Below are 22,986 nucleotides of genomic sequence, written 5' to 3'. Positions count from 1 at the left end.
GAGCTTCTCTGGTTTTAGGCCTGCGTCCATCCTGAATCTAGTTTAGCCTAATAAATTGAGGTACCCTCAATAATGATGCTTAGAGATTAAACTGTAAAGAAGGCTTTATTAGGCTAATAACTATGCTACAGATTTGGACGAGAGCTGACTGCTATACAGACCATGAGGCAGGCCTTTATGTATGGCTCCCAGATGGGCGGAGCCAGAGGCGGAGTCCCCAGGGTTCCAAGCCTGGTCTTAAAGGGGACATCACCTTACATGATGATAAGGCAGTAACCATTCATCACACCTAGCATTTATCCGATGAATGGTAATGTATTGAATAAGAGCCTTGGCTTTTGGCCCTGAGTTTATGCCTGTATAAACAAGCTGAATTTTCCTGATTTAGCTTACCGTAAATGCTCCATTTCTCCGGACACACACTTCTCCGATTGTAGTCGATCTTCAACACAATTCCTCCCACCCCTGCTGGGAGCCGGATTGTTGCATCTTCTCGATCGCTGTCTCCTGCCATTTGTACAGGCGGCCCAGCCTGTCCAGCAACTCCAACCCCCATCAACACCGCTTCCTGCAACACACTCTCACTCAGACATTCAAAACAGACAATTCCAAATCCTCTCCCACACAATTAATCCCCTCCCACATCCCCATGTACACTCTCCCCATGTACACTCTCCCCATGTACACTCTCCCCATCACTGACTCTACCCAGCCATTTAATCCCCTCCCACATCTCCATGTACACTCTCCCCATGTACACTCTCCCCATGTACACTCTCCCCATCACTGACTCTAACCACCCATTTAATCCCCTCCCACATCTCCATGTACACTCTCCCCCATCACTGACTCTACCCACCCATTAACTCCCCTCCCACATCCCCATGTACACTCTCCCCCATCACTGACTCTACCCACCCATTCACTCCCCTCCCACACCCCCATGTACACTCTCCCCATGTACACTCTCCCCCATCACTGACTCTACCCACCCATTCACTCCCCTCCCACATCCCCATGTACACTCTCCCCCATCACTGACTCTACTCACCCATTTAATCCCCTCTCACATCCCCATGTACACTCTCCCCATGTACACTCTCCCCATGTACACTCTCCCCATCACTGACTCTACCCAGCCATTTAATCCCCTCCCACATCCCCATGTACACTCTCCCCATGTACACTCTCCCCTATCACTGACTCTACCCACCCATTTAATCCCCTCCCACACCCCCATGTACACTCTCCCCATGTACACTCTCCCCCTATCATTGTCTCTACCCACCCATTTACTGGGTAATAGGATCGAGGGGCTGAATGGCCTCCTCCTGTTCCTGTGTAAAGGGCTGAAGAGTCTCCCAGAAGGTCTCCCAGACCACTCAGAACCTCCCCTCCGCGGATGTTAATTATTTTAATTTTATTACCGTGCTTCTCTCTGATTTCTATACCCACGGTGTCCCTCTCACTGGTCAACACCCACACAAAGTATTCATTCAGAACCCGACATCCTCCAGCTCCACTGTGAATTATTACTGTGCTCCTTCATGGGCTCTCACCTTTCCCTAGTTATCCTTTTACCCTTAATGTACTTGGAAAACAACTCAGGATTTGCCTTTATTTTACCTGCCAGTATCCTTTCATGTCTCCTTTTTACGCTCCTAATTTCCTTTTCATGTGCCCTCTCGCACATTCTATACGCCGTTTTGAGCCCTTGATATCTGCCAGAAGCCTCCCTTTTTTGTCCTGATCCAATGCTGTATATCCCTCGATATCAAGGATTCACCCAGCCCCGGCTGTGCCGTCTCTTCTGTGGCGACCGCTCCACGCCGAGGGTCCCTACCTCTTCGTTTGTCGGTGGCAGCCAGCACGACTGGTTGACGGCGTTAAAAAGGTACAGGACCTCTGGCCCATTCGGGCCGGAGATTTGCAGCAGTCCCAGGGACCAGCATGTCGCGCTGATTCTCGCGATTCTGCGAGGCGCGCGCTGCAATTCCCGTCGGCGGGCTTTTTCGTGGGTCAGAGTATTGGGGTGAAGGCGTTGGAGCGGGTTTCGCGCCTCCCCCAGGGTATTCTCCGACTCGGCGTAGGCTCAGAGAATCCGTCCCCTATATCCTGGAATATTGAGCTGCCAATCCTGCCCTTCTCTCAAGCATGCCTCACTGACAGCAATGACATCATACTCCCATGTTTGTGCCCTCAATTCATCTGCCTTCTTCGTCAGACTCTTTACGTTAAAATAAATGCCATCCAATCTTGCCAAACTCCCTTGTGACGTAGCTGTCCTAGAACATCTATGCCTTCCTGACTCAATTGACATCTCCTCTAATATTGACCAATCCATCTATACCTGCTGAACCGTCTCTCGGGATCCCAACCCCTGCCAAGTTAGTTTGAACCCTCCCTAACAGCACTAACAAACCTCCCTGCAAGGACACTGACCCCATTTCGGTTCAGGCGCAATGCACCTTGTGCAGGTCCCACTCTCCCCCAAAACGGTCCCAATGACCCAGAAATATAAAACCATCCCTCCTGCACCATTTCGCCAGCCACGGATTCATCTGGCACAACCGCCCATTTCTTTACTCACTAGCACGTGGCACTGGAAGTACTCCAAAGATAACTACCTTCTGGGTCCTGTTTTTAAATTTACTTCCTTGCTCCCGAAATTCTGCTTTTCAGGACCTCATCCCTTTTTCTCCCTATATCGTTGGTCCCAATGTGAACCACAATATCAGTCTGTTTCCCGCCCCCTTCAGTTTACCCTGCAGCCGTTCAGTGACATCCCTGACCCTGGCACCAGGGAGGCAACACACCATCCGGGAGTCTCTTTTGCAGCCACAGAAATGTCTGTCTGTTCCCCTCCAATTGAATCCCCGACTACCATCGCCCTGACATTCCTCCCCCTCCCCTCCTGTGCAGCAGACCCACCCACGGTGCCAAGAAGTTGGCTGCCACTGCTTCCCCCGACACAGCCATCTCCCCCAACAGTATCCAAAACGGTCTATTTGTTAGAAATGGGGACGGCCACAGGGCACTCCTGCACTACCTGCCTCCCTCTACTCTGCCTGCTGGCCACCCACACCCTTTTTGCCTGTCCATCCCTCACCCGCGGTGTGACCAGCTCACTGAAGGTGCTGTCCGCAACCTGCTCAGCATCGCGGATGCTCTACAGCGAATCCACCCCCAGCTCCAGCTCCCAAATGTTGTTAACAAAAGAACATAAGAACTAGGAGCAGGAACAAAGAACAAAGAAAATTTCAGCACAGGAACAGGCCCTTCGGCCCTCCCAGCCTGCGCCGATCCAGATCCTTTATCTAAACCTGTCGCCTATTTTCCAAGGATCTACTTCCCTCTGTTCCCCGCCCGTTTATATATCTGTCTAGATGCATCTTGAATGATGCTATCGTGCCCGCCTCTACCACCTCCGCTGGCAAAGCGTTCCAGGCACCCACCACCCTCTGCGTAAAAAGCGTTCCACGCACATCTCCCTTAAACTTTCCCCCTCTTACCTTGAAATCGTGACCCCTTGTAATTGACACCCCCACTCTTGGAAAAAGCTTGTTGCTATCCACCCTGTCCATACCTCTCATAATTTTGTAGACCTCAATCAGGCCCCCCCTCAACCTCCGTCTTTCCAACAAAAACAATCCTAATCTACTCAACCTTTCTTCATAGCTAGCACCCTCCATACCAGGCAACATCCTGGTGAACCTCCTCTGCACCCTCTCTAAAGCATCCACATCCTTCTGGTAATGTGGCGACCAGAACTGCACGCAGAATTCCAAATGTGGCCTAACCAAAGTCCTATACAACTGTAACATGACCTGCCGACTCTTGTACTCAATACCCCGTCCGATGAAGGCAAGCATGCTGTATGTCTTCTTGATCACTCTATCGACCTGCGTTGCCACCTTCAGGGTACAATGGACCTGAACTCCCAGATCTCTCTGTACATCAATTTTCCCCAGGACTCTTCCATTGACCGTATAGTCCGCTCTTGAATTAGATCTTCCAAAATGCATCACCTCGCATTTGCCTGGATTGAACTCCATCTGCCATTTCTCTGCCCAACTCTCCAATCTATCTATATTTTGCTGTATTCTGTGACAGTCCTCCTCACTATCTGCAACTCCACCAATCTTAGTGTCATCTGCAAACTTGCTAATCAGACCACCTATACCTTCGTCCAGATCATTTATGTATATCACAAACAACAGTGGTCCGAGCACAGATCCCTGTGGAACACCACTAGTCACCTTTCTCCATTTTGAGACACTCCCTTCCACTACTACTCTCTGTCTCCTGTTGTCCAGCCAGTTCATTATCCATCTAGCTAGTACACCCTGAACCCCATACGAGTAGGCTATCTGGCCCCTCGAGCCTGCTCCGCCATTCAATGAGACCATGGCTGATCTTTTGAGGACTCAGCTCCACTTTCCGGCCTGAACACCATAACCCTTAATCCCTTCATTCTTCAAAAAACTATCTATCTTTATCTTAAAAACATTTAATGAAGGAGCCTCTACTGCTTCACTGGGCAAGGAATTCCACAGATTCACAACCCTTTGGGTGAAGAAGTTCCTCCTAAACTCAGTCCTAAATCTACTTCCCCTTATTTTGAGGCTATGCCCCCTAGTTCTGCTTTCACCCGCCAGTGGAAACAACCTGCCCGCATCTATCCTCTCGATTCCCTTCATAATTTTATATGTTTCTATAAGGTCCCCCCTCATCCTTCTAAATTCCAACGTGGACACACGACATTGGAGAGTTGATGCCCCTGATTCTGACTCTGCTGGTGGAGCTGATCACAGCCCAACTCCACTGGTATGCAGAGAAAGAGAGAAAGAGAGTGCAGAAGACAATGTTACCACTTTCCGGTTCCTTGGCGAGTGCGCCTCTCTCACAGGCTATTCCGAATGTGTATGGCTCACAGAAACACTGGCAAGCTGAACCAACGACGATGGCGTGGCCATTGTTTTGGCATGAGCGACATTGGCAAGGGTGAACCTCATTGACGTAGTCCTCGATCGCCCTTCGCAGGTAGTGTCTCTTCACCTGGGCACAGGGCACGTCCTTCACCAACTCGTGGAGGGGTGCCAGCTGGAGGGCAGAGGACAAGACATCAGGAACCGAAGAGGTTGAGAAACGTGATCAACCAAATAATGACCATGAGTGTGCAAGGGAGGCCTCAGTCCATGGGTGAATCATGGCCATGTGACAGCGCTCCAACCCAGAGTCAGCAACTTGTGAGTTGAAATAGTAATTCCAGAATGTACCACTGACAGAATGCGGCACTGTCAGAGGGTCAATACTGACGGAGTGCTGTACTGGGAGAGGGTCAGTGCTGAGGGAGTGCCGCACTGTCAGAGGGTCAGTACTGAGGGAGTGCTGCACTGTCAGAGGGTCAGTACTGAGGGAGTGCCGCACTGTCAGAGGGTCAGTACTGAGGGAGTGCCGCACTGTCAGAGGGTCAGTGCTGAGGGAGTGCCGCACTGTCAGAGGGTCAGTACTGAGGGAGTGCTGCACTGTCAGAGGGTCAGTACTGAGGGAGTGCCGCACTGTCAGAGGGTCAGTGCTGAGGGAGTGCTGCACTGTCAGAGGGTCAGTACTGAGGGAGAGCTGCACTGTCAGAGGGTCAGCACTGAGGGAGTGCTGCACTGTCAGAGGGTCAGTATTGACGGAGTGCTGCACTGTCAGAGGGTCAGTAATGAGGGAGTGCTGCACTGTCAGAGGGTCAGTACTGAGGGAGTGCTGCACTGTCAGAGGGCCAGTACTGAGGGAGTGCTGCACTGTCAGAGGGTCAGGACAGAGGGAGTGCTGCACTGTCAGAGGGTCAGTACTGAGGGAGTGCCGTACTGTCAGAGGGTCAGAACTGAGGGAGTGCTGCACTGTCAGAGGGTCAGTACTGAGGGAGTGCTGCACTGGCAGAGGGTCAGTACTGAGGGAGTGCTGCACTGTCAGAGGGTCAATATTGAGGGAATGCTGCACTGTCAGAGGGTCAGTACTGAGGGAGTGCTGCACTGTCAGAGGGTCAGTACTGAGGGAGTGCTGCACTGTCAGAGGGCCAGTACTGAGGGAGTGCTGCACTGTCAGAGGGTCAGGACAGAGGGAGTGCTGCACTGTCAGAGGGTCAGTACTGAGGGAGTGCCGTACTGTCAGAGGGTCAGAACTGAGGGAGTGCTGCACTGTCAGAGGGTCAGTACTGAGGGAGTGCTGCACTGACAGATGGTCAGTCCTGAGGGAGTGCTGCACTGTCGGAGTGTCAGTACTGAGGGAGTGCCGCACTGTCGGAGGGTCAGTACTGAGGGAGTGCTGCACTGTCACAGGGTCAGTGCTGAGGGAGTGCTGCACTGTCAGAGGGTCAGTACTGAGGGAGCGCTGCACTGACAGAGGGTCTGTACTGAGGGAATGCCGTACTGTCAGAGGGTCAGAACTGAGGGAGTGCTGCACTGTCAGAGGGTCAGTACTGAGGGAGTGCCGCACTGTCAGTGGGTCAGTACTGAGGGAGTGCTGCACTGTCAGAGGGTCAGTGCTGAGGGAGAGCTGCACTGTCACAGGGTCAGTACTGAGAGAGTGCCGCACTGTCAGAGGGTCAGTACTGAGGGAGTGCTGCACTGTTTGAGGGTCAGTACTGAGGGAGCGCTGCACTGTCAGAGTGTCAATACTGAGGGTGTGCAGGACTGTCAGAGGGTCAGTACTGAGAGGGTGCCACACTGTCAGAAGGTCAGTACTGAGGGAGTGCTGCACGGACAGAGGGTAGGTACTGAGAGAGTGCTGCACTGTCAGAGGGTCAGTACTGAGAGGGTGCTGCACTGTCAGAGAGTCAGTACTGAGAGAGTGCCGCACTGTCAGAGGGTCAGTGCTGAGAGAGTGCTGCACTGTCAGAGGGTCAGGACTGAGGGAATGCTGCACTGTCAGAGGGTCAGGACAGAGGGAGTGCTGCACTGTCAGAGGGTCAGTACTGAGGGAGTGCTGCACTGTCAGAGGGCCAGTACTGAGGGAGTGCTGCACTGTCAGAGGGTCAGTACTGAGGGAGTGCTGCAGTGGCAGAGGGTCAGTACTGAGGGAGTGCAGCACTGTCAGAGGGGCAGGACAGAGGGAGTGCTGCACTGGCAGAGGGTCAGTGTTGAGGGAGTGCTGCACTGTCGGAGTGTCAGTACTGAGGAAGTGCTGCACTATCACAGGGTCAGTACTGAGGGAGTGCTGCACTGTCAGAGGGTCAGTACTGAGGGAGCGCTGCACTGACAGAGGGTCAGTACAGAGGGAGTGCCGTACTGTCAGAGGGTCAGTACTGAAGGAGAGCTGCACTGTCAGAGGGTCAGTACTGAGGGAGCGCTGCACTGACAGAGGGTCAGTACAGAGGGAGTGCCGTACTGTCAGAGGGTCAGTACTGAGGGAGTGCCGCACTGTCAGAGGGTCAGTACAGAGGGAGTGCTGCACTGTCAGAGGGTTAGTACTGAGGGAGTGCCGCACTGTCAGAGGATCAGTACTGAGGGAGTGCCGTACTCTCAGAGGGTCAGAACTGAGGGAGTGCTGCAGTGTCAGAGGGTCAGAACTGAGGGAGTGCTGCACTGGCAGAGGGTCAGTACTGAGGGAGCGCTGCACTGTGAGAGGGTCAGTACAGAGGGAGCGCTGCACTGTCAGAGGGTCAGTACAGAGGGAGTGCTGCACGGTCAGAGGGTCAGTACTGAGGGAGTGCCGCACTGTCAGAGGGTCAGTACTGAGGGAGTGCCGCACTGTCAGAGGGTCAGTACAGAGGGAGTGCTGCACTGTCAGAGGGTTAGTACTGAGGGTGTGCTGCACTGTCAGAGGGTCAGAACTGAGGGAGTGCTGCACTGTCAGAGGGTCAGTACTGAGGGAGTGCTGCACTGGCAGAGGGTCAGTACTGAGGGAGTGCTGCACTGTGAGAGGGTCAGTACAGAGGGAGTGCCGCACTGGCAGAGGGTCAGTACTGAGGGAGTGCTGCACTGTCAGAGGGTCAGTACTGAGGGAGTGCTGCACTGACAGATGGTCAGTCCTGAGGGAGTGCTGCACTGTCGGAGTGTCAGTACTGAGGGAGTGCCGCACTATCGGAGGGTCAGTACTGAGGGAGTGCTGCACTGTCACAGGGTCAGTACTGAGGGAGTGCTGCACTGAGGTAGGGTCTGTACTGAGTGAGTGCCGTACTGTCAGAGGGTCAGAACTGAGGGAGTGCTGCACTGTCAGAGGGTCAGTACTGAGGGAGTGCCGCACTGTCAGTGGGCCAGTACTGAGGGAGTGCTGCACTGTCAGAGGGTCAGTGCTGAGGGAGAGCTGCACTGTCAGAGGGTCACTACTGAGGGAGTGCTGCACTGTTTGAGGGTCAGTACTGAGGGAGCGCCGCACTGTCAGGGTGTCAATACTGCGGGTGTGCAGCACTGTCAGAGGGTCAGTACTGAGAGAGTGCCGCACTGTCAGAAGGTCAGTACTGAGGGAGTGCTGCACGGTCAGAGGGTCAGTACTGAGGGAGCGCTGCACTGTCAGGGTGTCAATACTGCGGGTGTGCAGCACTGTCAGAGGGTCAGTACTGAGAGAGTGCCGCACTGTCAGAAGGTCAGTACTGAGGGAGTGCTGCACGGTCAGAGGGTCAGTACTGAGAGAGTGCTGCACTGTCAGAGAGTCAGTACTGAGAGAGTGCCGCACTGCCAGAGGGTCAGTGCTGAGAGAGTGCTGCACTGTCAGAGGGTCAGTACTGAGGGTATGCTGCACTGTCAGAGGGTCAGTACTGAGAGAGTGCCGCCATATCAGAGGGTCAGGAATGAGGGAGAGCTGCACTTTCAGAGGGTCAGTGCTGAGGGAGCGCTGCACTGTCAGAGGGTCAGTACTGAGGGAGTGCCGCCATGTCAGAGGGTCAATGATGAGGGAGTGCTGCACTGTCAGAGGGACGGTACTGAAGGAGTGCTGCACTGTCAGAGGGTCAGTACTGAGGGAGTGCCGCACTGTCAGAGGGTCAGTACTGAGGGAGTGCCGCAATGTCAGAGGGTCAGTACAGAGGGAGTGCTGCATTGTCAGAGGGTCAGTACTGAGGGAGTGCCGCACTGTCAGAAGGTCAGTACTGAGGGGGCGCTGCACTGTCAGAGGCTCATTATTGAGGGAGTGCTGCACTGTCAGAGGGTCAGTACTGAGAGAGTGCCGCACTGTCAGAGGGTCAGTAAAGAGGGAGTGCTGCACTGTCAGAGGGTCAGTACTGAGGGAGTGCTGCACTGTCAGAGGGTCAGTACTGAGGGAGTGCTGCACTGTCAGAGGGTCAGCACTGACGGAGTGCTGCACTGTCAGAGGGTCAGTACTGAGGGAGTGCTGCAGTGGCAGAGGGTCAGTACTGAGGGAGTGCTGCACTGTCAGAGGGTCAGTACTGTGGGAGTGCTGCACTGTCAGAGGGCCAGTACTGAGGGAGCGCTGCATGGTTAGAGGGTCAGTACTGAGGGAGTGCTGCACTGTCAGAGGGTCAGTACTGACGGAGTGCTGCACTGGGAGAGGGTCAGTACTGAGGGAGTGCTGCACTGTCAGAGGGTCAGTACTGAGGGAGTGCTGCAGTGGCAGAGGGTCAGTACTGAGGGAGTGCTGCACTGTCAGAGGGTCAGTACTGAGGGAGTGCTGCACTGTCAGAGGGCCAGTACTGAGGGAGTGCTGCACTGTCAGAGGATCAGGACAGAGGGAGTGCTGCACTGTCAGAGGGTCAGTACTGAGGGAGTGCCGCACTGGCAGAGGGTCAGTACTGATGGAGTGCTGCACTGTCAGAGGGTCAGAACTGAGGTAGTGCTGCACTGACAAATGGTTAGTCCTGAGGGAGTGCTGCACTGTCGGAGTGTCAGTACTGAGGGAGTGCTGCACTGTCACAGGGTCAGTACTGAGGGAGTGCTGCACTGTCAGAGGGTCAGTACTGAGCGAGCGCTGCACTGACAGAGGGTCAGTACTGAGGGAGTGCCGTACTGTCAGAGGGTCAGAATTGAGGCAGTGCTGCACTGTCAGAGGGTCAGTACTGAGGGAGTGCCGCACTGGCAGAGGGTCAGTACTGAGGGAGTGCTGCACTAACAGAGGGTCAGTACTGAGGGAGTGCTGCACTGTCAGAGGGTCAGTACTGAGGGAGTGCTGCACTGTCAGAGGGTCAGTACTGACGGAGTGCTGCACTGTCAGAGGGTCAGTACTGTGGGAGTGCTGCAGTTGCAGAGGGTCAGTACTGAGGGAGTGCTGCACTGTCAGAGGGTCAGTACTGAAGGAGTGCTGCACTGTCAGAGGGTCAGTACTGAGGGAACGCTGCACTGTCAGAGGGTCAGTACTGAGGGAGTGCTGCACTGTCAGAGGGTCAGTACTGACGGAGTGCTGCACTGGGAGAGGGTCAGTTCTGAGGGAGTGCTGCACTGTCAGAGGGTCAGTACTGACGGAGTGCTGCACTGGGAGAAGGTCAGCACTGAGGGAGTGCTGCAGTGGCAGAGGGTCAGTACTGAGGGAGTGCTGCACTGTCAGAGGGTCAGTACTGAGGGAGTGCTGCACTGTCAGAGGGCCAGTACTGAGGGAGTGCTGCACTGTCAGAGGGTCAGGACAGAGGGAGTGCTGCACGGTCAGAGGGTCAGTACTGAGGGAGTGCCGCACTGGCAGAGGGTCAGTACTGAGGGAGTGCTGCACTGTCAGAGGGTCAGTACTGAGGGAGTGCTGCACTGACAGATGGTTAGTCCTGAGGGAGTGCTGCACTGTCGGAGTGTCAGTACTGAGGGAGTGCCGCACTGGCAGAGGGTCAGTACTGAGGGAGTGCTGCACTGTCAGACGTAAGTACTGAGGGAGTGCTGCAGTGGCAGAGGGTCAGTGTTGAGGGAGTGCTGCACTGTCAGAGGGTCAGTACAGAGGGAGTGCTGCACTGTCAGAGGGTCAGTACTGAAGGAGTGCTGCACTGTCAGAGGGTCAGTACTGAGGGAGTGCCGCAATTTCAGAGGGTCAGTACAGAGGGAGTGCTGCATTGTCAGAGGGTCAGTACTGAGGGAGTGCCGCACTGTCAGAGTGTCAGTACTGAGGGGGCGCTGCAGTGTCAGAGGCTCAGTACTGAGGGAGTGCTGCACTGTCCGAGGGTCAGTGCTGAGGGAGCGCTGCACTGTCAGAGGGTCAGTACAGAGGGAGTGCCGCACTGTCAGAGGGTCAGTACTGAGAGAGTGCCGCACTGTCAGAGGGTCAGTACAGAGGGAGTGCTGCACTGTCAGAGGGTCAGTACTGAGGGAGTGCTGCAGTGGCAGAGGGTCAGTACTGAGGGAGCGCTGCACTGTCAGAGGGTCAGTACTGACGGAGTGCTGCACTGGGAGAGGGTCAGTACTGAGGGAGTGCTGCACTGTCAGAGGGTCAGTACTGACGGAGTGGTGCACTGGGTGAGGGTCAGTACTGAGGGAGTGCTGCAGTGGCAGAGGGTCAGTACTGAGGGAGTGCTGCACTGTCAGAGGGTCAGTACTGAGGGAGTGCCGCACTGTCAGAGGGTCAGTACTGAGGGAGTGCTGCACTGTCAGAGGGTCAGTGCTGAGGGAGCGCTGCACTGTCAGAGGGTCAGTACAGAGGGAGTGCCGCACTGTCTGAAGGTCAGTACTGAGAGAATGCTGCACTGTCAGAGGGTCAGTACAGAGGGAGTGCTGCACTGTGAGAGGGTCAGTACTGAGGGAGTGCCGCACTGTCAGAGGGTCAGTACTGAGGGAGTGCTGCACTGTCAGAGGGTCAGTACTGAGGGAGTGCCACACTGTCAGAGGTCAGTACTGAGAGAGTGCCGCACTGTCAGAAGGTCAGTACTGAGGGGGCGCTGCACTGTCAGAGGCTCAGTACTGAGGGAGTGCTGCACTGTCAGAGGGTCAGTACAGAGGGAGTGCCGCACTGTCAGAAGGTCAGTACTGAGAGAATGCTGCACTGTCAGAGGTTCAGTACAGAGGGAGTGCTGCACTGTCAGAGGGTCAGTACTGAGGGAGTGCCGCACTGTCAGAGGGTCAGTACTGAGGGAGTGCTGCACTGTCAGAGGGTCAGTACTGAGGGAGTGCCACACTGTCAGAGGGTCAGTACTGAGGGATTGCTGCACGGTCAGAGGGTCAGTACTGAGGGAGTGCCGCACTGTCAGAGGGTGAGTCCAGGGGGAGTGCTGCACAGTCAGAGGGTCAGTACTGAGGGAGTGCCGCACTGTCAGAGGGTAAGTACTGAGAGAGTGCCGCACTGTCAGAGGGTCAGTACTGAGGGAGTGCTGCACTGTCAGAGGGTCAGTACTGAGGGAGTGCTGCACTGTCAGAGGGCCAGTGCTGAGGGAGTGCTGCACTGTCAGAGGGTCAGTACAGAGGGAGTGCTGCACTGACAGAGAGTCAGTACAGAGGGAGTGCTGCACGGTCAGAGGGTCAGTAATGAGAGAGTGCCGCACTGTCAGAGGGTCAGTACTGAGAGAGTGACACACTGTCAGAGGTCAGTACTGAGGGAGTGCCGCACTGTCAGAGGGTCAGTGCTGAGAGAGTGCCGCACTGTCAGAGAGTCAGTGCTGAGAGAGTGCTGCACTGTGGAAAGGTCAGTATTGAGCGAGTGCTGCACTGTCAGAGGGTCAGTACTGAGGGAGTGCTGCACTGTCAGAGGGTCAGTACTGAGGGAGTGCCGCACTGTCAGAGGGTCAGTACTGAGGGAGCGCTGCACTGTCAGAGGGTCAGTACTGAGGGAGTGCAGCACTGTCAGAGGGTCAGTACTGAGGGAGCGCTGCACTGTCAGAGGGTCAGTACTGAGGGAGCGCAGCACTGTCAGAGGGTCAGTACTGAGGGAGCGCTGCACTGTCAGAGGGTCAGTACTGAGGGAGCGCAGCACTGTCAGAGGGTCAGTACTGAGGGAGTGCTGCACTGTCAGAGGGTCAGTACTGAGGGAGTGCCGCACTGTCAGAGCGTCAGTACTGAGGGATCGCTGCACTGTCAGAGGGTCAGTACTGAGGGAGCGCTGCACTGTCAGAGGGTCAGTACTGACGGAGTGGTGCACTGGGTGAGGGTCAGTACTGAGGGAGTGCTGCAGTGGCAGAGGGTCAGTACTGAGGGAGTGCTGCACTGTCAGAGGGTCAGTACTGAGGGAGTGCCGCACTGTCAGAGGGTCAGTACTGAGGGAGTGCTGCACTGTCAGAGGGTCAGTGCTGAGGGAGCGCTGCACTGTCAGAGGGTCAGTACTGACGGAGTGGTGCACTGGGTGAGGGTCAGTACTGAGGGAGTGCTGCAGTGGCAGAGGGTCAGTACTGAGGGAGTGCTGCACTGTCAGAGGGTCAGTACTGACGGAGTGGTGCACTGGGTGAGGGTCAGTACTGAGGGAGTGCTGCAGTGGCAGAGGGTCAGTACTGAGGGAGTGCTGCACTGTCAGAGGGTCAGTACTGACGGAGTGGTGCACTGGGTGAGGGTCAGTACTGAGGGAGTGCTGCAGTGGCAGAGGGTCAGTACTGAGGGAGTGCTGCACTGTCAGAGGGTCAGTACTGAGGGAGTGCCGCACTGTCAGAGGGTCAGTACTGAGGGAGTGCTGCACTGTCAGAGGGTCAGTGCTGAGGGAGCGCTGCACTGTCAGAGGGTCAGTACAGAGGGAGTGCCGCACTGTCTGAAGGTCAGTACTGAGAGAATGCTGCACTGTCAGAGGGTCAGTACAGAGGGAGTGCTGCACTGTGAGAGGGTCAGTACTGAGGGAGTGCCGCACTGTCAGAGGGTCAGTACTGAGGGAGTGCTGCACTGTCAGAGGGTCAGTACTGAGGGAGTGCCACACTGTCAGAGGTCAGTACTGAGAGAGTGCCGCACTGTCAGAAGGTCAGTACTGAGGGGGCGCTGCACTGTCAGAGGGTCAGTACTGAGGGAGTGCCGCACTGTCAGAGGGTCAGTACTGAGGGAGTGCTGCACTGTCAGAGGGTCAGTACTGAGGGAGTGCTGCACTGTCAGAGGGTCAGTACTGAGGGAGTGCTGCACTGTCAGAGGGTCAGTACTGAGGGAGTGCCGCACTGTCAGAGCGTCAGTACTGAGGGATCGCTGCACTGTCAGAGGGTCAGTACTGAGGGAGCGCTGCACTGTCAGTGGGGTCTGTTTTGGTGAATTTGTTTTGGGGTGCTCAGCTTTCAGGGTGGTGAGTGGGAAAGTGGAAAAAATCGGCCCCCCCTAAGCCAGGGTACAAAGGCCGCACCCAGCATCCATTTTGTGACAAGCCAGGACAGGGATCCTGTGCCTCAGGATTGACATCGCAGGGAATTGGTGTCCTGCATGGACATAGCAAACCTGAACCTGCCCAGACCCTCAAAGACATTGGCACAAACACAAAGACATACTGATACGACACTCAACCTAAGATCCTCATCAGAGCTGAAAGCACTCAGCAATCAGGGATAGCATTGGTTAAAACAAAGAGTAAGGAAACAGCCATTTAAAAGACACAGATAGGAGCCCGGGAATGGCTCACTTGTTGAAGGCACCCCCTGGTTTCTATGAATGTAACACATGTGACCCGCCTGTGAGTGTCACTCCTGTTCTTTCACGAATGGGGAGCGATTGCCAGGCTATCGTATGTATCTCGATGTCTCTGACCCTCAAAAACAATGAAATATCTTTGACGGGACTACTTCCAGTCAAGTTGAACTGTGTGAATGTATCTTTCTACAAAGCGTATACATGCTGTGGTGGACGTATTGCTGCTAGAATTGTATTGTGTTATGTTGGTGCCCCTGAGCGCCTGTGGCTCCGCCCCCTCGGGGGTGGTATATAGATCTGCAGCCTGCAGGCGGCACTCAGTACAGAGCAGTCGCAGGCAGGCACAGATCTAGCTTATTAAAACCACTGTTCACTTCTACTAATCGTCTCGTGTGAATTGATGGGCGCACCACACATGCTGAAACCTTTCTGCTGGTTTTTGGAGGTGAACTGAGATAGACCAGGCGCTTTCCCCACCTGTGTAAAACAAACTACTTCTGAAGGCTGGAACAAGAGAGAGGAGGGATCTCTGAAAATACTTCCCTGCTAACAGTGTGCTTTGGGGGTTCAGTCTTGGGAGAGAATGTTTTGGGGAGGTCAGGTTCTGGGAGTGAGTCAGTGTTGGCAGGCTCATTTTTGGGGCAGTCAGTTTTGGCCAGAGTGATTTTTGGGGGGAGAGGTTTTGACAGGGGTCAGGCTCCTGGGTGAGCTTTGGAGGGTGATTTCCCTCCAGCGCGGTAGCACAGTGGTTAGCACAATTGCTTCACAGCTCCAGGGTCCCAGGTTCGATTCCGGCTTGGGTCACTGTCTGTGCGGAGTCTGCAAATCCTCCCCGTGTGTGCGTGGGTTTCCTCCGGGTGCTCCGGTTTCCTCCCACAGTCCAAAGACGTGCAGGTTAGGTGGATTGGCCGTGATAAATTGCCCTTAGTGTCCAAAAAGGTTAGGTGAGTTACTGGGTTGTGGGGATTGGGTGGACGTGTGGGCTTCTGTGGGTTTGTCTTTCGGGTGAGGACTCAATGGGTCAAATGGCCTCCTTCTGCACTGTAAGTTACATGTCTATGAATCAGTTTTGGGTGGCCAGTGGTCAGCACTGCTGTCTCGCAGAGCCAGGGTCCCGGGATCGATTCCGACCTCGGGTGACTGTGCGGAGTCTGCACGTTCTCCCCGTGTCTGGGTGGGTTTCCCGCGGGTGCTCCAGTTTCCGCCCACAGTCCAAAGATGTGCAGGTTGGGTGGGTTCATGGGGTTACGGGGATAGGACAGGGGAGTGGGCCCAGGTAGGCTGCATTTTTAGAAGGTTGGTGCAGACTTGATGGCCCTCCTTGTGCACGTTGGAATTCTGTGATCATACAAGCACAATTCTATCCTGTAATTCTTTTTTGTGTATAAATTCATTTTTTACAATTAAGGGCAATTTAGCGTGGCCAATCCACCTCCCCTGCACATCTTTGGGTTGTGGGGGCGAAACCCACGCAGACACTGGGAGAATGTGCAAACTCCACACGGACAGTGACCCAGAGCCGGGATCGAACCTGGGACCTCGGCGCCGTGAGGCAGCAATGCTAACCACTGCGCCACCGTGCTGCCCTTTAATCCTAAGTTTTGGTGGGGGTCAGTTTTGGTGGGGTCAGTTTTGGTGGGATCAGTTTTGGTGGGGTCAGTTTTGGTGGGGTCAGTTTTGGTGGGGTCAGTTTTGGTGGGATCAGTTTTGATGGGGGTCAGTTTTGGTGGGGTCAGTTTTGGTGGGATCAGTTTTGATGGGGGACAGTTTTTTGAGCCAGTTTCAGTGGGACTGGCTGCAGCAGGTCAAGGCTCCTTAGGTGGTTAGATTTGGTGGCCATCAGTGTTAAGGCGGCAGCTTTGATGGTTTGCTTTGGGTGATCAGTTTTGGGAGGCCAGTTCTGGGGGTCAGTTCTGGGGGTCAGTTCCTGGAGGTCAGTTCTGGGGGATCAGTTCTTGGAGGTCAGTTCTGTACGGTCAGTTCAGGGGGTCAGTTCTGGAGTCAGTTGAGGGGGTCAGTTCTGGGTGGTCAGTTCTGGGTGATCAGTTCTTGGAGGTCAGTTCTGTGCGGTCAGTTCAGGGGGGTCAGTTCTGGGGAGTCAGTTCTTGGAGGTCAGTTTTGAAGGGTCAGTTCTGGGGGGTCAGTACCTGGAGGTCAGTTCTGTGCGGTCAGCTCTGGGGATCAGTTTTGGGGGTTCAGTTTTGCGGGGTCAGTTTTGCAGGGTCAGTTCTGCAGGGTCAGTTTTGCAGGGTCAGTTTTGCAGATTCAGTTTTGCGGGGTCAGTTCTGCGGGGTCAGTTTTGCGGGGTCAGTTTTGGGGGCCAGTTCTGCGGGGTCAGTTTTGCAGGGTCAGTTTTGCGGGGTCAGTTTTGCGGGGCCAGTTCTGCGGGGTCAGTTTTGCGGGGTCAGATATGTGGGGTCAGTTTTACGGGGTCAGTTTTGTGGGGTCAGTTTTGCAGGGTCAGTTTTGCTTGGCCAGTTTTGTGGGGTCAGTTCTGCGGGGTCAGTTTTGTGGGGTCAGGTTTGCGGGGTCAGTTTTGCGGGGCCAGTTTTGTGGGGTCAGTTTTGCGGGGTCAGATTTGCGGGGCCAGTTTTGGGGGTCAGTTTTGCTGGTTCAGTTTTGCTGGTTCAGTTTTGCGGGGTCAGTTTTGCGGGGTCAGTTTTGCGGGGTCAGTTTTGCGGGGCCAGTTTTGTGGGGTCAGTTTTGCGGGGTCAGTTTTGTGGGGCCAGTTTTGGGGTTCAGTTTTGAGCGGTCAGTTTTACAGATTCAGTTTTGCGGGGTCAGTTTGCGGGGTCAGTTTTGCAGGTTCTGTTCTGCAGGGTCAGTTTTGCAGGGTCAGTTTTGCAGATTCAGTTTTGCGGGGTCAGTTCTGCGGGGTCAGTTTTGCGGGGTCAGTTTTGCGGGGCCAGTTCTGCGGGGTCAGTTTTGCAGGGTCAGTTTTGCGGGGTCAGTTTTGCGGGGCCAGTTCTGCGGGGTCAGTTTTGCGGGGTCAGTTTTGTGGGGTCAGTTTTATGGGGTCAGTTTTATGGGGTCAGATTTGCATTGTCAGTTTTGCTTGGCCAGTTTTGTGGGGTCAGTTTTGCGGGGCCAGTTTTGTGGGGTCAGTTCTGCGGGGTCAGTTTTGCGGGGCCAGGTTTGCGGGGTCAGTTTTGCGGGGCCAGTTTTGTGGGGTCAGTTTTGCGGGGTCAGTTTTGCGGGGCCAGTTTTGTGGGGTCAGTTTTGCGGGGTCAGTTTTGCGGGGCCAGTTTTGTGGGGTCAGTTTTGCGGGGTCAGTTTTGCGGGGCCAGTTTTGTGGGGTCTGTTTTGTGGGGTCAGGTGTGCGGGGTCAATTTTGTGGGGTCAGGTTTGTGGGGTCAGTTTTGGGGGTCAGGTTTGCGGGGTCAGTTTTGGGGGGTCAGTTTTGGGGGTCAGGTTTTCGGGGACAGGTTTGCGGGGTCAGGTTTGCGGGGTCAGTTTTGGGGGGTCAGTTTTGGGGGTCAGGTTTTCGGGGACAGGTTTGCGGGGTCAGGTTTGCGGGGTCAGGTTTGCGGGGTCAGTTTTGTGGGGTCAAATTTGGGCGTTAGATTTGCGGGGTCTGTTTTGCAGGGTCAGTTTTACAGTGTCAGTATTATGGGGCAGTTTTAGGGGTGAGGTTTGCGGCGTCAGTTTTGCGGTGTCAGTTTTATGGGGTCAGTATTATGGGGTCAGTCTTGGATGTCAGGTGTGTGGGGTCAGTTTTGGGGGGTCAGTTTTGGGGGTCAGGTTTGCGGGGTCAGTTTTGGGGGTCAGGTTTGCGGGGTCAGTTTTGGGGAACAGGTTTGCGGTGTCAGTTTTGGGGGGTCAGTTTTGGGGGTCAGGTTTGCGGGGTCAGTTTTGGGGGTCAGTTTTGGGGGGTCAGGTTTGCGGGGTCAGTTTTGGGGGTCAGGTTTGCGGGGTCAGGTTTTCGGGGACAGGTTTGCGGGATCAGGTTTGTGGGGTCAGGTTTGCGGGGTCAGTTTTGTGGGGTCAGTTTTGTGGGGTCATTTGTGGGTTCAGTTTTGCGGGGTCAGTTTTGCGGGGCCAGTTTTGTGGGGTCAGTTTTGCGAGGTCAGGTTTGCGGGGTCAGTTTTGGGGGGTCAGTTTTGGGGTCAGGTTTGCGGGGTCAGTTTTGTGGGGGTCAGGTTTGCGGGGTCAGTTATGTGGGGTCAGTTTTGCGGGGTCAGTTTTGCAGGTTCAGTTTTGCGGGGTCAGTTTTGGGGGTCAGTTTTATGGGGTCAGTATTATGGGGTCAGTTTTGGGCGTCAGGGTTGTGGGGTCAGTTTTACGGGGTCAGTTCTGCGTGGTCAGTTTTGGGGGGGTCAGGTTTACGGGGTCAGTTTTGCGGGGTCAGTTTTGAGGGTCAGGTTTACGATGTCAGTATTATGGGGTCAGTTTTGTAGGGTCAGTTTTGCAGTTTCAGTTTTGCGGGGTCAGTTTTGTAGGGTCAGTTTTGCAGCTTCAGTTTTACGGTGTCAGTATTATGGGGTCAGTTTTGTGGGGTCAGTTTTGTAGGATCTGTTTTGCGGGGTCGGTTTACGGGGTCAATTTTGGGGGTCAGCTTTGCAGGGTCAGTTTTATGGGGTCAATTTGGCGGGGTCAGGTTTGCGGTGTCAGTGTTCTGGGGTCAGAAATATGGGGTCAGTTTTGGGGGACAGGTTTGAGGGGTCAGTTTTGTGGGTTCAGTTTTGACGGTCAGGTTTGCGGTGTCAGTTTTGGGGGCCAGGTTTGCGGGGTCAGTTTTGACGGTCAGGTTTGCGGTGTCAGGTTTGCGGTGTCTGTTTTGCGGGGTCAGTTTTGTGGGGTCAGTTTTGTGGGGTCAGTTTTGGGGGTCAGTGTTGCAGGGTCAGTTCTGTAGGGTCAGTTTTGTGGGGTGAGATTTGCGGGATCAGTTTTGGGGGGTCAGTTTTGCAGGGTCAGTTCTGTTGGGTCAGTTTTGTGGGGTGAGATTTGCGGGGTCAGTTTTTTGGGGTCACTTTTGTGGGGTCAGTTTTAGGGGTCAGGTTTGCGGGGTCACTTTTGGGGGTCAGGTTTGCGGTGTCAGATTTGCGGGGTCAGTTTTGGGCATTAGATTTGCGGTGTCAGTTTTGTGGGGACAGTTTTGGGGGTCAGTTTTGCGGGATCAGTATTATGGGGTCAGTTCTGTAGGGTCATTTTTGGGTCCACTTCGCGGGATCAGTTTTGGGTGTCAGTTTTGCAGGGTCAGTTGTGGGGGTCAGTTTTGCGGTATCAGTTTTGCGGGTTCAGTTTTGGGCGTCCGTTTTGTGGGGTCAGTTTTGCCGGCACAGTTTTGCGGGGTCAGTTCTGTGGGCTCAGTTGTGGGGGTCAGTTTTGTGGGGTCAGATTTGCGGCGTCAGTTTTGCGGCGTCAGTTTTGCGGGGTCAGTTGTGGGGGTCAGTTTTGTGGGGTCAGTTCTGTGGGGCCAGATTTGGGGGACAGTTTTGAGCGGTCAGTTTTGGGGGTCAGGTTTGCAGGGTCAGTTTTGTGGGGTCAGTTTTGCGGGTTCAGTTCTGCGGGGTCAGTTTTGCGGGGTCAGTTTTGCGGGGCCAGTTGTGCGGGGTCAGTTTTGTGGGGTCAGTTTTACGGGGTCGGTTTTGCGGGGCCTGTTATGCGGGGCCAGTTTTGTGGGGTCAGTTCTGTTGGGCCAGATTTGGGGGACAGTTTTGAGCGGTCAGTTTTGGGGGTCAGGTTTGCAGGGTCAGTTTTGTGGGGTCAGTTTTGCGGGTTCAGTTCTGCGGGGTCAGTTTTGCGGGGTCAGTTTTGCGGGGCCAGTTGTGCGGGGTCAGTTTTGCGGGGTCAGTTTTGCGGGGTCAGTTATGCGGGGCCAGTTCTGCGGGGTCAGTTTTGCGGGGTCAGATTTGTGGGGTCAGTTTTACGGGGTCAGTTTTGCGGGGCCTGTTATGCGGGGCCAGTTTTGTGGGGTCAGGTTTGCGGTGTCAGTTTTCTGGGGTCAGTATTATGGGGTCAGTTTTGGGGGACAGGTTTGCGGTGTCAGTTTTGGGGGCCAGGTTTGCGGGGTCAGTTTTGACGGTCAGGTTTGCAGTGTCAGATTGCGGTGTCAGTTTTGTGGCGTCAGTTTAGGGGGTCAGGTTTGCGGTGTCAGTTTTGGGGGTCAGGTTTGCGGGATCAGTTTTGCGGAGTCAGTTTTGGGGGTCAGTTTTGCGGGATCAGTATTATGGGGTCAGTTCTGTAGGGTCATTTTTGGGTCCACTTCGCGGGATCAGTTTTGGGTGTCTGTTTTGCAGCGTTAGTTCTGTGGGGTCAGTTGTGCGGGTCAGTTTTGCAGGCACAGTTTTGCAGGGTCAGTTTTGGGCGTCAGGTTTGCGGGGTCAGTTTTGCGGGGTCAGTTTTGGGGGTCAGGTTTGCGGGGTCAGTTTTGGCGGTCAGGTTTGTGGGGTCAGTTTTGTGGGGTCAGTTTTGGGGGGTCAGTTTTGCGGGGTCAGTTTTGCGGGGCCAGTTTTGTGGGGCCAGTTTTGGGGGTCAGTTTTGAGCGGTCAGTTTTGCGGAGTCAGTTTTGGGTGTCAGGTTTGTGGGGTCAGTTTTGTGGGGTCAGTTTTGGGGGTCAGGTTTGCGGTGTCAGTTTTGGTGTCAGGTTTGCGGGGTCAGTTTTGGCGGTCAGGTTTGTGGGGTCAGCTTTGGGGGTCAGTTTTGGGGGTCAGGTTTGCGGTGTCAGTTTTGCGGTGTCAGATTTGGTCATCAGATTTGCGGGGTCAGTTTTGGGGGTCAGATTTGTGGGGTCAGTTTTGTGGGGTCAGTTGTTGGGGTCAGTTTTGTGGGGTCAGTTTTGGGCATCAGGTTTGTGGGATCAGTTTTGCAGGGTCAGCTTTGCGGGGTCAGTTTTGCAGGGTCAGCTTTGGGGGTCAGTTGTGCGGGGTCAGTTTCGCAGGGTCAGTTTTGTGGGGTCAGTTTTGGGGGTCTGTTTTGCAGGGTCAGTTCTGTGGGGTCAGTTTTGTGGGGACAGTTTTGTGTGGTCAGTTTTGGTGGTCAGGTTTGCGGGGTCAGTTTTGCGGGGTCAGTTTTGCGGGGTCAGTTTTGCGGGGTAGTTTTGGGGGTCAGGATTGCGGGGTCAGTTCTGCGGGGTCAGTTTTGGGTGTGAGGTTTGCTGGGTCAGGTTTGCGGTGTCAGTTTTGGGGGCCAGGTTTGCGGGGTCAGTTTTGACGGTCAGGTTTGCGGTGTCAGGTTTGCGGTGTCAGTTTTGCGGGGTCAGTTTTGTGGGGTCAGTTTTGTGGGGTCAGTTTTGGGGGTCAGGTTTGCGGTGTCAGTTTTGCAGTGTCAGTTCTGTTGGGTCAGTTTTGTGGGGTGAGGATTGCGGGGTCAGGTTTTTGGGGTCAGTTTTGCGAGGTCAGTTTTGGGGGGTCAGGTTTGTGGGTTCAGTTTTGTGGGGTCAGGTTTGTGGGGTCAGGTTTGCGGGGTCAGTTTTGGCGGTCAGGTTTGTGGGGTCAGTTTTGTGGGGTCAGGTTTGTGGGGTCAGTTTTGCGGTGTCAGTTTTGGGGGTCAGGTTTGCGGTGTCAGTTTTGCGAGGTCAGTTTTGGGGGTCAGGTTTGCGGGGTCAGTTTTGCGGGGTCAGTTTTGGGGGTCAGGTTTGAGGGGTCAGTTTTGGCGGTCAGGTTTGTGGGGTCAGTTTTGTGGGGTCAGTTTTGGGGGGTCAGTTTTGCGGGGTCAGTTTTGCGGGGCCAGTTTTGTGGGGCCAGTTTTGGGGGTCAGTTTTGAGCGGTCAGTTTTGCGGAGTCAGTTTTGGGTGTCAGGTTTGTGGGGTCAGTTTTGTGGGGTCAGTTTTGGGGGTCAGGTTTGCGGTGTCAGTTTTGGTGTCAGGTTTGCGGGGTCAGTTTTGGCGGTCAGGTTTGTGGGGTCAGCTTTGGGGGTCAGTTTTGGGGGTCAGGTTTGCGGTGTCAGTTTTGCGGTGTCAGATTTGGTCATCAGATTTGCGGGGTCTGTTTTGGGGGTCAGATTTGTGGGGTCAGTTTTGTGGGGTCAGTTGTTGGGGTCAGTTTTGTGGGGTCAGCTTTGCGGGGTCAGTTTTGCAGGGTCAGCTTTGGGGGTCAGTTGTGCGGGGTCAGTTTCGCAGGGTCAGTTTTGTGGGGTCAGTTTTGGGGGTCTGTTTTGCAGGGTCAGTTCTGTGGGGTCAGTTTTGTGGGGACAGTTTTGTGTGGTCAGTTTTGGTGGTCAGGTTTGCGGGGTCAGTTTTGCGGGGTCAGTTTTGCGGGGTCAGTTTTGCGGGGTAGTTTTGGGGGTCAGGATTGCGGGGTCAGTTCTGCGGGGTCAGTTTTGGGTGTGAGGTTTGCTGGGTCAGGTTTGCGTGTGAGGTTTGCTGGGTCAGGTTTGCGGTGTCAGTTTTGGGGGCCAGGTTTGCGGGGTCAGTTTTGACGGTCAGGTTTGCGGTGTCAGGTTTGCGGTGTCAGTTTTGCGGGGTCAGTTTTGTGGGGTCAGTTTTGTGGGGTCAGTTTTGGGGGTCAGGTTTGCGGTGTCAGTTTTGCAGTGTCAGTTCTGTTGGGTCAGTTTTGTGGGGTGAGGATTGCGGGGTCAGGTTTTTGGGGTCAGTTTTGCGAGGTCAGTTTTGGGG

General features: G+C 54.7%; 1 protein-coding gene across 1 annotated transcript in view; it reads right to left on the bottom strand.

Annotated features, from left to right (window-relative positions):
* Nucleotides 1–389: 389 nt before the first annotated feature.
* The window catches only part of LOC140429949 (complement component C7-like), a 403,014-nt gene continuing 380,417 nt past the window's right edge, over nt 390–22,986 (bottom strand). The window contains exons 11-12 of the mRNA XM_072517539.1: nt 4,872–5,103; nt 390–568 (exon numbers count right to left, since the gene is read on the bottom strand). Coding sequence (XP_072373640.1) covers nt 390–568; nt 4,872–5,103 — 411 coding nt within the window. The remainder of the gene's footprint in view (nt 569–4,871; nt 5,104–22,986) is intronic.

The sequence above is a fragment of the Scyliorhinus torazame genome, chromosome 9, assembly GCF_047496885.1.
Source record: "Scyliorhinus torazame isolate Kashiwa2021f chromosome 9, sScyTor2.1, whole genome shotgun sequence".
Classification (NCBI taxonomy): domain Eukaryota; kingdom Metazoa; phylum Chordata; class Chondrichthyes; order Carcharhiniformes; family Scyliorhinidae; genus Scyliorhinus; species Scyliorhinus torazame.
Note: the sequence above shows the minus strand (reverse complement) of the source record. Positions and strands in the feature narration are given on the sequence as shown.